At 38.1% G+C, this 16002-nt stretch overlaps 1 protein-coding gene across 1 annotated transcript in view; it reads right to left on the bottom strand.

The window, feature by feature from the left end:
- Nucleotides 1-209: 209 nt before the first annotated feature.
- LOC150090028 (iroquois-class homeodomain protein irx-2-like) overlaps nt 210-16002 on the bottom strand; it is a 60342-nt gene continuing 44549 nt past the window's right edge. Inside the window, exons 6-7 of the mRNA XM_090368941.1 lie at nt 1183-1289; nt 210-624 (exon numbers count right to left, since the gene is read on the bottom strand). Coding sequence (XP_090225067.1) covers nt 1183-1289 — 107 coding nt within the window. The 3' untranslated portion in view covers nt 210-624. The remainder of the gene's footprint in view (nt 625-1182; nt 1290-16002) is intronic.

Raw genomic sequence — 16002 nt, 5'->3', positions numbered from 1 at the left:
AAATTACTGTCACTCATATTGACGTTAGGTTAGAAGTGCATTTATCTTTCGAATTTGTTGTTTTGATTTACAGAATGTAGATTAAGAGATTATATAACATCTAACGTGTGTACAGAGCTAAGGAAATGTACTTAGATCATAATCCTCTTACTCTTAATTAATAACATTAATCTATGGAGAGCGAAATTTAACTTAGCCAGGTACTCAACTGTGTTAACCGATTTCCATCGAAGACGGGCTTCAACTTAATGCATCTGTTCACACTGTCTGTTCTTCGCACGCATTTCAAATAGGGGGCGCTGTGTTCCACTGTCACTTCTGTCCTTGTCAACTCCATCATCACCGTGTTAGATATGCATGTATTTACACCACCTTTGTAATCCATTAGATGTGACCCGCGCCTTGTACACCGACCATGTAAGAGACGCTAATCACCGTGTTGCTTACACCCTAGGCATATTTCAAGGTCTTTAATCTGCACGAGATAGAAAATATTCAAACTTGTTGAGCAAACAGATAATTATTAGGATCATTTACAACTGGCAATGGGTCGCACTAACAGCACATGTCCATGTATTGAGAAATATTTCCTTGACTGTTGACCATCAGGCGGAACTGGCTTCGCTGCAAAGAAATAATAAAACTCTTGTAAGGGCACGCTATAAAGGATGGAATATATTAAAGAGAACATAACACTTGAGCACTTTTTGAGTGTGTAATTAATGTAAATGATATTTTCTATTTGGCATTAAGAAAAAGCCTAACACATCCACTACCCATTATTTAAGTATCTTCTTGAACAGGTTATTTGTCACCTTGGAATAACTTTCTACCTCTCTCTGGAAAAACAATTTAAAAACAGCGAAATTTATATTCATCATTAACACCATTATTGCTGACAACATCCATTGTAACATGTTCTGTGGACATGGCGATCTTGCTTTGTATTCCAAATTGCTGAGTAGGCACAAATATTACATCTCATTCAACGCAAAATATTTACTGAATTCGATATAATCTTCATCATATGTCCAGCTCCTTATTGCGAATTTCTAGTACCTCAATAAATTGATAATTTGGCTTTTAAAGTTAGGCTTAGAATTCTCGAATCTTCCATTATAAAAGTGAGGTATTAAGAATACAATTTTTAAGGATGGAAGAAACAGATATAAGTTCACTCACCTACCTCCTAGCTACAGGTCTGAATGCTGTAGTGCCTAAACTCAAAGACAGAGGCCTCTCTTGAGGTGTGGGACTTCGCGTGTGACTTTCTAGCCGTTCATTCGGTTCTGGAAGTAGACAATTTGAAATTGAGTGATCAATTGACAATGAAGACGCAGTTCAATAAATATAATCAGTTAATTATGTGCTACTGGATTTTTTTTTAAATAAAACACTGGCTGAAGAACATACAAAATATAAACGTTAGATATATAAACATCTGAAGAGTATAATGGATTCCTAACCGTCTATACTGACATTTCAGCTAATATGAGTTTGTTAAATGAATCGTTGAGTATCTTCAGCAATTGTTGCATAGAAAAGAGCTCTCGGACTCTCTATACCATTAATTTTTCTTAATGGTTTGACAAAATTAAAGAACCAATGGCTTTGTAGAAGGGCATTACTTCGGGACAAACCATGTCTTCTGGATTTCAATGGAAGTCAATAATAGCATCAAGTAGGCCGAAAAATTGGTACCATTATTAGTAGAGTTCATCAACTTGTAACAAAAAGAAAAAAAAAATCGAATTATAATAGGACCTACTTCTTATGTTGATGTTACGTATGACTGTATTACAATACAAAGATGGCAAAGCTAAATCTGTAAGGTCCCGTATTTATACAATACAGCAAATACAGAAATAAAATATCAACACACGACTTTCTGGAACGTAAAACATTTTCTGAGCAAAAGCGAGCCCTCCTCGTGGATAGCACAGTTGGTTGAATCATTGTCCTCCTCCTTCTTCTTCTTGGTGGAAAGACCCTACCTTGAATTCCGTCAATGATGCTAGGAATTTTTATGGGCCTTTTTCACAATGTAGCTGAGTTAGTCGGTCTCCGACGAGAGTTGCATAGCTTTTCCTCCTGGAAACGCGGCTTATTCATTCAGCAAACGGAAGAATCGACCACAGAATACACGCAGATACAATATACTGACTCCTCATAGCCTTAGTTTGTTTAGTGCTTAAAACGCTCACGCAGCAGATGTGACCATTAGACATTTTTATGTTGTAAACGATTGGGGAAATGAAGAAAAGAAGGAATTATGTACAATAATTATCCTTTTGATTTAATCAGGTAATAAAACTGTCACCACATTTAGATTTATTAATGGCAATGGCTGCTTTCTAATCATACATTTCCATCTCCATTAAATATTTTACGTGAGCATCATTGAAATTGAAGATTATTCAGTGTAGATTTTCAAAATACAATTAATTTTGAATTTTCTTGTCAAACGTCATAGTCAAAAACCTGAAAATGAGATAGATAACCGACTTTTGTAATCCGTTTCATACAAAACCAATTATAGTCTTTTTGAAACCTCGAAGCAGGAGAGTTGCGTTACTCTTTTTCATAATGAAAAATATCTTCACAATCAGTGTCTCGAGGATTATTGTTCAGATTCAGACCTAAAATCATCCTCTTGGCTATTTTGGAAAGCATCAAGCAGGGTGCTCCAGCACACTGAGTGGCCACTTTTTTAGGGACATCTATCTAATAGCGAGTAGGCCATTAAAAACCTTTAGCCCTCAGAAAAACCTGGATAAGTGGTGTCGAAAGATCGCCATAGGATGTTGGTCCACGCTGATTGAATTATTTCGCGCAGTTTTCATTGGTTGGTTGCGGATCTCTACTCCGAAGAAATATTTCCATCTCATTCTGCACATACTGATCTGAATTGAGATCCATGACTGGGAAGGTCACTACAAATAGGCTAAATTCATTCTCGTGTTCCTGAAACCAGTTCAGTACAATTATGATCTTATGAGATGGCACACTATCCTGCTGGAAGATCCCCTTGTAAATGGATACACCATAGCTATAAAGGGATGCACATGGTTGGAAACAACTTCCAGATAACCTGTGGCACCAAGTGTTGCTCCATTGATATCAAAGTGTGCACCGTGATAATATTCCCATTATATTGCACAGGAATACCGTTGGTTGGAAGGTGTTTGGTTATTGAACCAATTTCGATACACTCGAGGCGCGATTATATGTGAAAACTCCAGCAAGGTTGCAGTTTCCGAGGTACTATCTGTTATTTATTGATGGGATAAAGCAGTTGTTCCAACCTTTTTCCTTTCGCGGCTCACCAAGTCTCATGCAACACACGTTCCCTCTCTTCTCCTGTTGTCTATTCAATACTGATTGTAATCCTTATATTTGTTGAACTTGAACAGGAAATAATTAGTATTAGTAGTACAAATGATGCAAGGAAGCAAGCTTATAGAGCATCAGCCTCCCCCCAAAAAGCACTCCTAAAATTTAAGGAGGAATTATTCAAATTTATTCTTATACTTATTTTGATTATTATTATTAATTCTTATGTCTTTATCTTTATTAATACTTATTATTTATTCTTATACTTAAATTTATTCAAATTTACCCACTTCCACAACGCTAGATAGAAGTTTATTCCAAATTATTTAAATTATATTCAGTTATGCGTTGTATTGAGTTATCAGAACGAAATATCTCGGATATGGTAACGTGTGAGTGAACCAGGACTGATGAAAATTGATATCCGTTCACCATCTGTAGGATAAAAGAAGTATATAAAAAGAACAGGGTATGGCGAGGCATCTGCAACAGTTATTTTTACCAAGAGTACTCGTGAGTAAGCTAAAACAAAGGATCCTTAATGGGTTCGATAACCATTATGCATTACTGAAACACACTAGCTTTCGCATCTTATTTATTGCCCTCTTATGGTGTCAATGGTAGACCGTGGAGTATACGCAGAACTGTTTTCGAGAGTAGGCCTATATATATCCTCAGTAATATTTTAAAATTTACATTGGAATATATCTTAGAATGTATATTTTGTATTTCTATTTACACACCCAGAAAAACAAGCATTCGGATAAAATGGAACCGCTAAACTTAACAGAAATTCTATTGCACCATCACACTGATGTTAATTGTACATTGTTTTACAGTGCAGAGTCACTGAGAGGATAATACTCAGCATAATCTTCAATGATATCAAGAGCACGTTGGTACCTGTTAAGTTATAGAGTGTAGCCACCTTCGAAAGATCATTTTGAAAACATTACAGAGGAATTGAGAACTGTCTTGTGGATGTAGGTCAGATAAATGATAATTTACCAAAGAATATGAGTGATGATAATTAGAGATGCAGTCTGAGAGACGGCGCACGTTGATATTTTAGGTCAACCGAAATGTAAAGCTGGAGGGGGAGGAGGTCGTAATGGTAGTCCACCCTTGGTTGTCGATTAATTTGCGTCCAATAATCACTAATGATTCTTTGAGATTAGCAGGGGAGCGGTTTATGCTGGTGGGGAGTTCTACATTAGAATAGTTCTTGATTGAAAAGGAGCTTTGGATGGAGTGTGTTTGAGATTAGCTAAATTTCCAATATTAGGAACAGATGACTGAAATCTGAATTTGCTATATCAGAATTTATTTAGGCAAAGGTGTGAATCCATTCCACAAAAATAAAAACCAGAAAACAGTTACTCGTATAACACATAAAAGTTAGTCTGGACTATGCAAAACAGTGTACCTGGGTTATGACAAATGATGTGCCTCTGTGACAAAGGGAGTGGTCGAGGTAGTGCCCGATGGATTAAAAAAATCGAAGAGAAGTGAACATGAGTGATAAAAATGATAAAAAAGGGGTTCGGCATCGGTCAGATAATCGAATCTTCCTCGAGGGTTGTTTAAGACGAGGGCATTTTCAGACAGGTAAGATCCATTCTCTCAAGGAAGCACTGCCTTGGTGTGGCTTATCCCTGGAGTAGCTACTATCACTGTAGATAGTAATGGTAACTATAGAGATAACTTGGGACCGGCATTATTAGAAATATATCCCCCAACACCGAGAACGGCCAAACATTAGATATGAGTCACAAGACCTTGGAAAAGAGCTGAGAATCAAACATTTTAAAATTAAAATGCAGCATTTCAGCTATTTTCTGCTGCAGTGAAATTCAAGAGGAATGGGTTATAAAGTGCATCCTTCCTTATCGGAAGCGGATGTGCATAACGACGTTGTTTACATTTGTATAAAATAACAAATGAAAAGCAAGTTTTGCCTCATCATTGACGTTTTATAATTTTTATAGGTATATCATGACGCGTGCCAATAAAATCCGCTCGTAATAAAGTTCAATATCGCAGTGAGGTTGTCGGTATTAAGTTGTATCTTCACTCGAAAAATCTATCGCTAAACCGAACCTTGAGAAACCCAGTAAATAAGAAACATTAACACGTTAGACATTGAATATGTGTTACTAGAAGCTACAATAAGAATTCCAGCAGTAGTGAAATACGAATTATTTATCTGTGTAGGTTTTATATTAAAATATTCATAGCTTAAGAAAGAAATTATCCACCCAAAAAGCGTTAATATTATTGCAATTCTTTCCTTGAGACTCCCAAAAGGTCCATTAGAGTTCAAAGAAATTCGCATTGAAAAATTGAATGCCAAATCAGCGAAACGAACTCCTAAATGGGACACAATTGAAGATAAGACCACAAGGTGGAGAATTGGAAAAAATAAAGAAAACTCAGTTTTTATTGTTTTGCATTAAATGATGAAGGGACAGTTCCATATGCGACCATTTTGTTTCCTCTTGGAGTAAGTGTTGAATGCAAGGGAACGCCCTGTAGCATCCAAGAGCCTGATAAATGGAATGCTCCATTCCTAAAGGGATGTTTGAGTCAGTTGCAGTGACACTAACGGAAGCGTGTCTATTAGCATGTATTGCTGCTTCCACAACGGAAACGTTAGTTCTTGTTGTGATCACAATGAAAGACCAACACCTTGGACAAGCGTTTTATTTCAGTATAACTTCGATCTATGAGACTCTTGAACTAAACCAAGTATCGTGAATCCTTGTTCGCTTTGCGTGCCTTTGTTGAATACAGGTGGAACATCCCCTTTCATAGGGCGTCACCATACACGATTACTTTCGAAATAGAACCTTAACTTTACATTGAGGGCAATCCGTTGCCATTCTTCATTCCAACTGGTTCTGTTCAACTGATGTTACCGTACACGATGAGATGTTCTGAAGTAATCTCTATTACAATACAGCCTGTTTGATCATTTGCATATATCATCGCAATGTTGACATTGAAATATTCAGTGGGTTCCATTAACTCCTGGGAAAATTTTTTTCTGAGATGTAAGTATTAAAGCAGCCTGCATAAGCTTTTTAAAACTAACAGAAGAATACTTAAAGAAATATCCTGATGTTTATTAAGATACTTTGCAAAATTACTGAAATTCAAGGAGTATTGTTAGAACGGGGAGTTTTTATTTAATTGTACATTAAATAAAATACAGTATACAATTCTTATTCCTGATTCCTGAGAACTTATGAATTTCAAGGGCAGTTGAAAGTCAACGGTTTCTAGATTTCCAGCATGCATTGTGGTGATATTTATTGATACAACTATTGCATCAACCCCCAAAATTATATGAATATTAATGTTTTTGTAATTCTTCAACGTATACGAGATGGTACACAGCGAGATTGGTATAACAGTAATCCTGTTAGCAGACAAAGTATAATTATGATAATACCAGATGGGATGGAAACTATAGTGAGGTGGTCTACATTATTATGATAGGAATGTGTATTATCTATGAAACCTGTACAAAACACGCAGGTGGATCCTATTTTAATTGCATTTTGGCCAATGTCTGGACTCGTATGCGATAACCACACGCAGGGCAATAATGAAATGCACCAATTGGTATGGAGAACGGAGTACTTCCTAGAATTACACCTTGAGCAAAGCAACACGTGGTGTTCCGAAGCCTTTAGACAAAAACATAACAAGGTTAGTGTCAGTCTGGTTCGTGCAGTGCTTAAAATGAATAAATGTGTCAAATAGATCGATACAAACATACCCATTAACTGTACGCGCATATTTCTCTCCCCACAATTTATTAATCTATTTATTTTTAACTTATTTAATATCACAACGCATGCGTGAAAATTATTTGCATAGCGAATCAAATTTCTGGTAATTCTATTCATTCTTTTTTGAATTTTATGGCAGGATATAAATGCTAATAGAAAAGCGTGTGCGTTTTGGGTTGAATTCACTCTTCGCTCTTTTACCGAGGCAATCAGAGTCTCGATATCTTCCACGGCTACCATTAAAGCCGCATTAGAACTCACAAAACAGCCCACCAGACGTAATCGATCCTTCCTTAAGTTCTTCACGTTTTCACATTATTGAAAAGCAACAGTGCGCACGCACCCACCCACACATACGCACAGGATACACGCGCTGTGCCTAAGCCTAATAAGAATCTAAGTACTTGGCCAGCGAAGAGAACTCTCCAGTTGCATTAGCGACCGTCTGTGTAATTCCAATGAGTGGAGCTCTGTGGACTATTTGGCCCTAGGAGGAAATTAATCACACACCAGTATAGCATATGTTGGAAATAGGTGACGTTAATGCGGGCGACACATGGACAACGGAACGTGATTGGACTCTGTTAGATGATGATCAGTTATATGAATACAATGGAGACTTCGAAGTGGTACTGATATTCGGGGTGTATTGTATACTTATCTTATCGGTTGGTGTTTGATAATCTTGTGTGGTGTGGTACTTTTGAGAGAAACCAGGAATGAAAGAGGCATCGTGGAATTTGAAAACCGCTCAAAAAAACGGACCTGGTGATTCAGTAGTCCATTATGCGATGTCATGTTAGGCCTAAATGCGATTACTTTGTAAGTATTGTTTCGGTTTGCGTGACTTAAACCTCCCCTTGTACAAACATCAAGCTTGAATATCATTAAGGTTTATGCCATATTCGCATTAACTTCGATTAAGTCACCTTTTATGATCGCGAATTGGACTGGAGAAGCAGGAGTTTATGTAAGTCCCTTAGTGCAATATTGTCACATCGTGGAGAAAAAAAAAAGAGGACAAGCTACATGAATAATAAATGAAACCTGCACGACCTATTCAATCTCTCTCTCTCTCAAGTACATACATGCAGTCTCGGCCTCGATGAAGCATGACCAATTTCATAATCGATCGAGGCTAGTTTAAACCACACTCGAATGTTTTAGCCTTCATTAGTCAGTCTCGTGCTTCGAGACATGACGACCAAGACAGGTACACCGCTACTGGCGAATGTTCTATGACATATGGCAAGTTCACGTGACAAAAATCTTGCTGGACGGGTCTCCTTGGAGCACACTTGCTCTAGCAATCGCTTAGGTAATTTTGTCGACAATAAAGTTCTTTTTCTGGCCAAATGAACGAGTTATCAGATAACCGTGCCTACTATTAGAGTAGAATTAACAGCGTGTGCCGAAAAAATGGGGCTGGGTCCAAGAAATCGAATCCCTTCGTGCATAAAGATCATTGTATATGAAGAAAGAAAGAAAAAAAATTACGTGCTTCGAAATGGCGTAGATTATACGCTCGGCAAGTCTCTCTAGAGAATGATAGTTGTAAGTTAAAGGTGCTGTTGCAGAGACATCAGTTGTTAAAAACCTTTTTAAATCGAAGCTTTGATATAAAAGAAATTGCTGCACTTGAAGGAAAGCTTTTAAGCGTTATCATTTCTTATCTTTCTATTAAAATAACGGAGACCTTTCCAGATCTTGATATCTAAAGGAAATTTATCTCTTTTTGTTTCAGGGTCCATCTGCTCTCTGACATTTTGTATGGTACTAATAATATGATCCCATTAACGAGGGAATTTTACATATTTAGGGTATGATTGAATATTATTTTTGTAACCGCTGTATATGTACGTTCTAAAATGAAGCAGGCAATTTCAAAAATTGTCTTTGTTATGCAGAAGAGAGAGAGAAAAACATATAGAAGGGGTTGTATTAAACATGTAAAGCTCAATCAGATTTTTAATCCGAAAAGAATATTCAAACTATAAAAAAAGGGTAGCTTAGGGCGTGGTCCAACTAATTACGTCACGCAATCTTGTTAAGAAGCAATTGCCAACTAGCATTTTGTGCGATTAGACACGGAAAACTTCATTTCGTATCTGTTCTAGCATGTTTAATGGGCCTTTCCGTTTCCCATCTATCCCCTCCCCCCCTTGGTTTATAAAGATGAGGTTTAAGCCAGGCTATATTACATCTAATTTCGAGGCATCCGTTTATGAAAAAGGCTGTACCGTCTGCATCCACAGGAACAGTATAATTCGGCAATCCACACAAAAATAAAGATGATCGAACAAATAAAGATGGCCGAACTTTCAGGTTATGCTGCACGAAAAATGTGAGTTTCTGAAGGCAAAAAATCTTGCTGTCCACTCTGAGACTGGCTAGCTGGGCTACGGAGTGGAAAAAGCCCATAAAAATTCCTCGCGTCATTGACAAGATTTAAAAACGGGCTTGTTCCACCCGGTGTGAGGAGGAATGTTGGGACACATGTGTGGACATTTGTGACTGTCAGTGAGGAAGAGATAAAGGGTGTTAGGAGTGTGTGGTGTTCTGGTAGGTAAATGAACATGCTTTGTGAAGTCATTAGCAAAAACCTTAGCAACTCTACCTTCTGGGACCGTGCACCTATAAAATTGAAACTGACTGGAGTTTTGAACATTAAGAAATTCAAACATTGAGAAAATAAAAAAGTTCTGAGTGATTTGTGGAATTGGAGACAATAAACGAATTTGAGAGATTTTGAGCCAGAGATTTCAAGATTAAAAATAGGAGATTTCAGACCAGAAAGTCTCTGACAAGGAATGCGAGAGAGCGGACATATGCACAAGCACCACCTTTAAAGTGGAAGGAATAACGAATAATCATAGAAGACAAACGAGATGAGTGGTGGTTGATGCAACTGATAGTTGAGACCCCAACAGATGAAGTGAATAGGGCTCAGTAGGTTATAAACTGAAATGGACGTCAATGAGACCACGTATATTTGAGAAATAAATTAAGACGTTTTTGGGAGGTTTATTTCTTTCTGCAGATGAATTTTGTTCCGTGAGTTTAACTGTTCACTATACATTGATGGAAGATGAAGTAAAACAGATATGATAATCTTCTTAAGTTAGCGTGGCACTGGCAATATAATTAGAAATATTGCCCTCCATATTCCCCCTGCATTCACATGGCCCATTTTGCCAGCAAAATTATGCACTAAGTGGTCTGGATGCCTCTTAAACAGATACCAATAGGTTCGATCCGGTGGATCATCTAGCGGAAGCCTGGTAATATAAGACATGTTAGGCGTTGCTGGTCATGAAGACATAATTCATACTATACGAAAAAAAAAGATGGGAGATACTGGAGCTGTGCTGTAGAAATCAACAATGGTTTTGGTCACTTCAAGCCTCAAATAAACAACGTGGTGGTATTGCTCAGGGTAATTAGAGTCATCTTCTGCTTAAGTGTCAAAACGACTCCGCCATTGCTTTGGAGTATGGAATTCCCCTTATCTCTGCCTACCCCTACTTAAATTGGTTCATGACAGCTAACCTCCAGTATATCAGGCAGTCGTAGTATTATGGACTTTGAGCATAGAGAATATCTCTAGGATTGTTAACAGTCCTCTCAATATGAAGGTGCAAGGACAAGAGTTGGTTGTTACAGAACAACTGGACTTTGCTGAAATTTGGTCGGACTTGACTCACAAGTGGGACCTGAATATCAGCTCCATCAACTTTTTTTAAAATGTAAAGTGGCAGTTTGCGGTCATCATTGGAAAAATGTCCCTACAAACTTCAGGGACCTAAGTACAACGAATAATTGAATGAAATGAATGAAATAATGAATGACTCCTTGTTTTAAAGGGAAGCAGAACACTCAGAGAGTTCGGTTAGAGGATTCTTAGGATTCTAGTAGTAATAGACAGGTAATGTAGCCTATATTTAATCAGTAAGATATTTGCATCTCACAGACTGATTTACACGTTGTGCAAGCTGAAAACCCTGGATTAACTCATGGTGGAACCGCTACTCCCTCTATCTGAGATCGATTTACCACAGTCTCGATTGAAACAACTTTCTAAAATTCTTAAACTCTTCGACTGGATTTGAACTCAGACCTCTACGGTTGAGTGACATGTGGCGAACCCCTCTGTGAGAGAAAGAGTTCTCTGCTACTTTATATAGTCATGCACCCAGCCTTGCGACATTCCATATGTTGATCCTAATGCAACCAAAACCATTAGGCTTCGTTGTGTCAGTTGCGTGTTTTCTGAAGCTGGTAGTTCTGTTTATAGGTTGAATCAACGATGAAGTTGTTGAAATACGCAATGAAGAGTCAAAGGATGTGCTAGATCAAGTGGACCAGAAAGGAATGACACTAGAAAAGATAGAGGACCTTTAAAAATACTCGCTAATTTATTTAGTGGTTGCAAATATGAATTTTGAATCTTTTTTCAAAATCTAAGACAACTAGGGAGGCCGCATTATGGGCGTAATGGGAGGAATCCCACCCTGCACATACAAACAACAAGTCGTTATTGACAGGCTATAATTAGGGCAAAGGGAGGGACAGCTAGTAATTAATTTTTCTATTATGCAAGTTTAATTATTACAGCCACCCCAGGGGGATTTACAACATCGCTAACTCCCTTATTCTATCTTCCTGATTCGTTCTTCCTTCTCAAACTTTACTTCTATCTTTCGTGCAAACGACTCCCTGTCCTCCATTATGCTTAATGCTAATGAACTCTTCGCGAGAGAGGTTTCGATCTGGTTCGGATTCTAGTGGAGAAGTCAAAATTTTAAATTGTTAGACCAGTGAAAAATCCAGCTTTTGGACACTTTGTTACACTCTAATTGCACTTAAAAACATTTTTGAAGACAAAATCGTAATCCAGTAACACAATTAACTTTTCTTTCTCTTTTGCTATGAAATTAAGAGTTTTGTTTGAAATTAAATTCACGCTCTCAAAACAGAGCTACAAAGAACATCCCAAAAGAGCATTCAGTGGAGGAGAAGTCTTGTTGTAGTTCCTTAATAATCAACCACTAATCAGAAGGGTGGTGTCCAGCAAGAATAAAAATCAGCCAGTCTCTCTATTTTAACGCACCCATCGTCTGAAATTGCGAATCTTGTATTTGTGGCATAGTTTACGGGTGAAAGGAATAAGGAATCAACGATTGTAAATGGCAGAAAATTACAGCCACTCCATTGGAATTTACGACATCGCTAACTCCCTTATTCTATCTTCCTGATTCGTTCTTCCTTTTACCAACATGGGCTCTAGGCTTTTTTCGTATTGGCTGAGCTCTTTTCTGTGCAAGCAACTATAGATTCGGTGCTTGGCAATCGATATGCATCGTCTAAAAGATAAGGAGACATCTTCCCCAAATCATAAAACTTTGACCTATCTGGAACTAGCAAAAATAGTACTCGTGCTTGAACATCCCTTACTGAGTTCCATCATCTTTAGTTGTTCAATGAATCCGGAGAAGGTTGCATTTTGAAGATGATATTTAGTGAAAGTATGAATGAGATCAAATAAGGAAACATTAGACATCAAAAAGATTGATAAATACTCACCACTACCATTAAATTCTCTTGAATGTATTGGTAAGTGTTAAGGCTTATTTTTTAGGAATGGCCTTTTTCACGGAGTCATGGTGTAACGATAAAGAATGGTGGTAGAATGTGATGTAGTTCAACAGGGGCGCCAGAGAGCCACCAAAGGCTGTAGGGGCAAACATCCTCATGGGAATGATCATTTTCAGTCATGGTGTAGCGATAAAGAATGTTGTAGAATGTGATGTGGTTGACCAGGGGCGTCCAGAGAGCCATCAAAGACTGCAGGGTTCTCGTGATCCGGATTGTTTTCCCTGCTGGCAAGTTGCATCTCCCAGCAGTGTGATGAAATGAATTGGCCCAACTTCCACGAACCCCCCCCCCTCCCCAATGCATGTTCACCTTCTTGTGCCTGGTTCACTACATACCATGTTTTATCCCTTCCTTCATAGCTGCCCGTGGAGGATCAACAACTCGCTTAATATTCAGTAACTTACTTTGCGATATATTTTGGTGTTTCAATTTTTTTTTTTTTTTTTTTGCTACGATTCGATATTTTCTTAAATTAATTATTTTTACTTTCTGTGGTTAACAGAGGCGAGAAGTAAATAAGTGATTAACTTTTTACAAATTAATTACTAATTAATTAACAGCGTATAAAAGTAATTCTTTTCGTTTAATGGAACATACCCCAACATTCATACTTTTTGCAATACAGTACTTTATATTTCCTTTAATTTTAATAAAATTTGAAATACAACCAGGTGTTTCACCTTTCTGCTGTGTTTATAATAAACTGATAAAAACACGAGCTCTTCAAAAAATAACAACGATTTTCATGTGCGCATTGATTAATCGAGAACTTTTCTGCGCATCGGCCATGATGCTCATTCATTCACCCAATAAGCGCCCAACAGACAGAGTAAACCTATGTGTATGAAAGAAAGAAACAAAGAAAGAAAGAAATAGTAATTGCCGATATCTGTTTGTCTGATTTTAATAAAATTTAGGACAAATATAAAATTCTTCGAAAATTCCTCCACGAAGTCGAGTTGTTACGTGTGGACGGATGGACAGACAGTGAAGACAGCAGATGCTCGGAGGAAGGAAGAGAGGAAATCGATGGAACTTCTGACCCAAACAGCTTTCTTGTACCTATCGAGTTCGTCACTTTAAACACGATCCCCATGACAACCAGGGGTTTAAAAAAAAAGAAAGAAAAAACGCGTACGAACTGCATCCATCTGCACAAACTGTTCCTTCTGGGGAAGTTGAATCCGTCCGCTACCTCCCGAATGATGGATAGCTGGATTGCTGTTCAACACGTGGCTTGTATTAGGCGGGGATGCGAACGAACAGCCAGACAACCTTAATTAGATATATACAGTTTCCCCGATACATATCAGATCAACGGGGAAGGCTAGTTGGAATGCCTAAAGTTGAAACAGCAGAGGCGCACCTTAATGTGTTCTCGAATTTCCCCCCACCGTACCGAAGGAACTTAACCACCATTTAGGTGATGCTATCACCGCCCAAAAGGGGGCGTGGCAGGTAAAACGACATATCCTTCCTTTCACAGATGACAAAGGAGAGCATATGAAATGAGACTGCAAACGGGCCAGTGTAATTGCTTTACTATCATTTCGCAGACGAATGCTACGAACCCCAACTTAGGGTGAGATATCTCGGCTCTGTAATTATAAGCTGTAATTAGCGTTCGGTGCATATCTTAAACCAAACATAAATCTTTGCCGCTTGACTAATGACACCAAAGGTCCATTAGAGTTTGACAGAAAATGTGCATGTAGTGTTTTAAGCAATTTCCCCCTTTCCCACAGCTTGTCTGTGCTTAGGACGCCAACAAAAACAAGAAAAGACAGGTTTTTCTTAAGTACGTCGGCCTTGGATGTTGCAAAAAAAAAAGAGAAGAAAAAAAAAGCTTTCTTGTTATATGTTTAGTTGACGCCTCTCGCGCGTTTGCAAGCACCTCCGACAGCAATCTGCGATGTCGAGGATTTCAATCTTCATCGCCTTAACTCCTTAAAGATTGAAATCCCTTAATGAAAGTTGCACGCACGCTCCTAAGAAGGCGACCCTTAAATGTAATCTTTACCCTTAGTTAAAAAAATAGGCAACTTTTTTTTTTCACACCACTGTATTGTCTTAAGTCTTTATCCCTTAGCGATTTCGTCTGCTTTTAAAGAAGTTAGTAACCCAACGTTAGCTTTTGCGCAATGTACACCTCCGGTCAAAAAATTTGTCGCAAAATTAGTTTGTAGCACAGAAGAATTCAGCTTTGGAACTTCCAACTGGGTGTGATCATATTAGAAACCAAACGTTCGTCATTGCTTCAAGATTTCAAAGATGGTTGATGTAATCTTTAATGGAAATTCCATGGTACTACAACAACCACGAAACGTTCTTCCAAATCTCAGAAAAATACCCGAGGTCGCATAAAAGAGTGGTATTTAGATCCCATCAGTCCTCATCAATGCTGTAAAGAAAGAAACTTCAAGGAGGCCATAGGAACTGACATTAAGTACAAGGTCACCTAAGAAACTCCATTGTGTCGGATTTTATGGAGGAGTTACCCAGGTATATAACCCATCTTCGTATATTACTACTCATCGTAATTGGTCTGTGGAACATTGGAAAACTCTATTATTGAGTGATAAGTCATGGTTCTTGGTTTTCCGATCTTATGGCTTTGTTTGGATCTGGCGGATGCCCGCAGAACGTTATTTTCCAGGGTATGTCGAAGAAATTGTGAAGTTTGGCCGAGATGATGCCACCGTCTGGGATTGTTTCTACTGGCTTGGGAGCTTCGTCCATTGATCATCTTCCCTGAAACAATGAATACCAATGTTTCAGGAAAGACGATTCCTGAAAGAATAATCCAAAATTTCTGAAATTCTGGACAGTTCTGCTTTTTCTACACTATGGAAGAAGTAGGGGGAGATTCCTTTTCTGTTTCAGCATGACAATGCACCAAAGCTCCGCCCTTAACCCCTTTGAACACCATCGAGATGAACTGGAACGTCGGCTTCGAGAAAAGCTAACGCTCTTGCAGTTAGTAGCTGAATTGACCGCTGTATTGAAGGAGGAATGGACAGATATACATATTAAACATTGATTCGGAGTTTGCCTACGAGGATACAGTGTTATTAAATTTTCTATGGATAAAAAAAATTCTTTCAATGAAATGTCATGATGGATAGAGTGGAATACAGATCAGTGATTCGGCTCATCTTTCTGCAAGGGAAACACCCAAAACAGTCCATGAAGAAATGGTCGCTGTTTATGGAGAATG

Source organism: Mastigoproctus giganteus, chromosome 2 (assembly GCF_048544385.1).
Source record: "Mastigoproctus giganteus isolate SK-2022 chromosome 2, ASM4854438v1, whole genome shotgun sequence".
NCBI lineage: Eukaryota > Metazoa > Arthropoda > Arachnida > Uropygi > Thelyphonidae > Mastigoproctus > Mastigoproctus giganteus.
The sequence above is the reverse complement of the archived record's forward strand: the minus strand, read 5'-3'. Positions and strand labels throughout refer to the sequence as shown.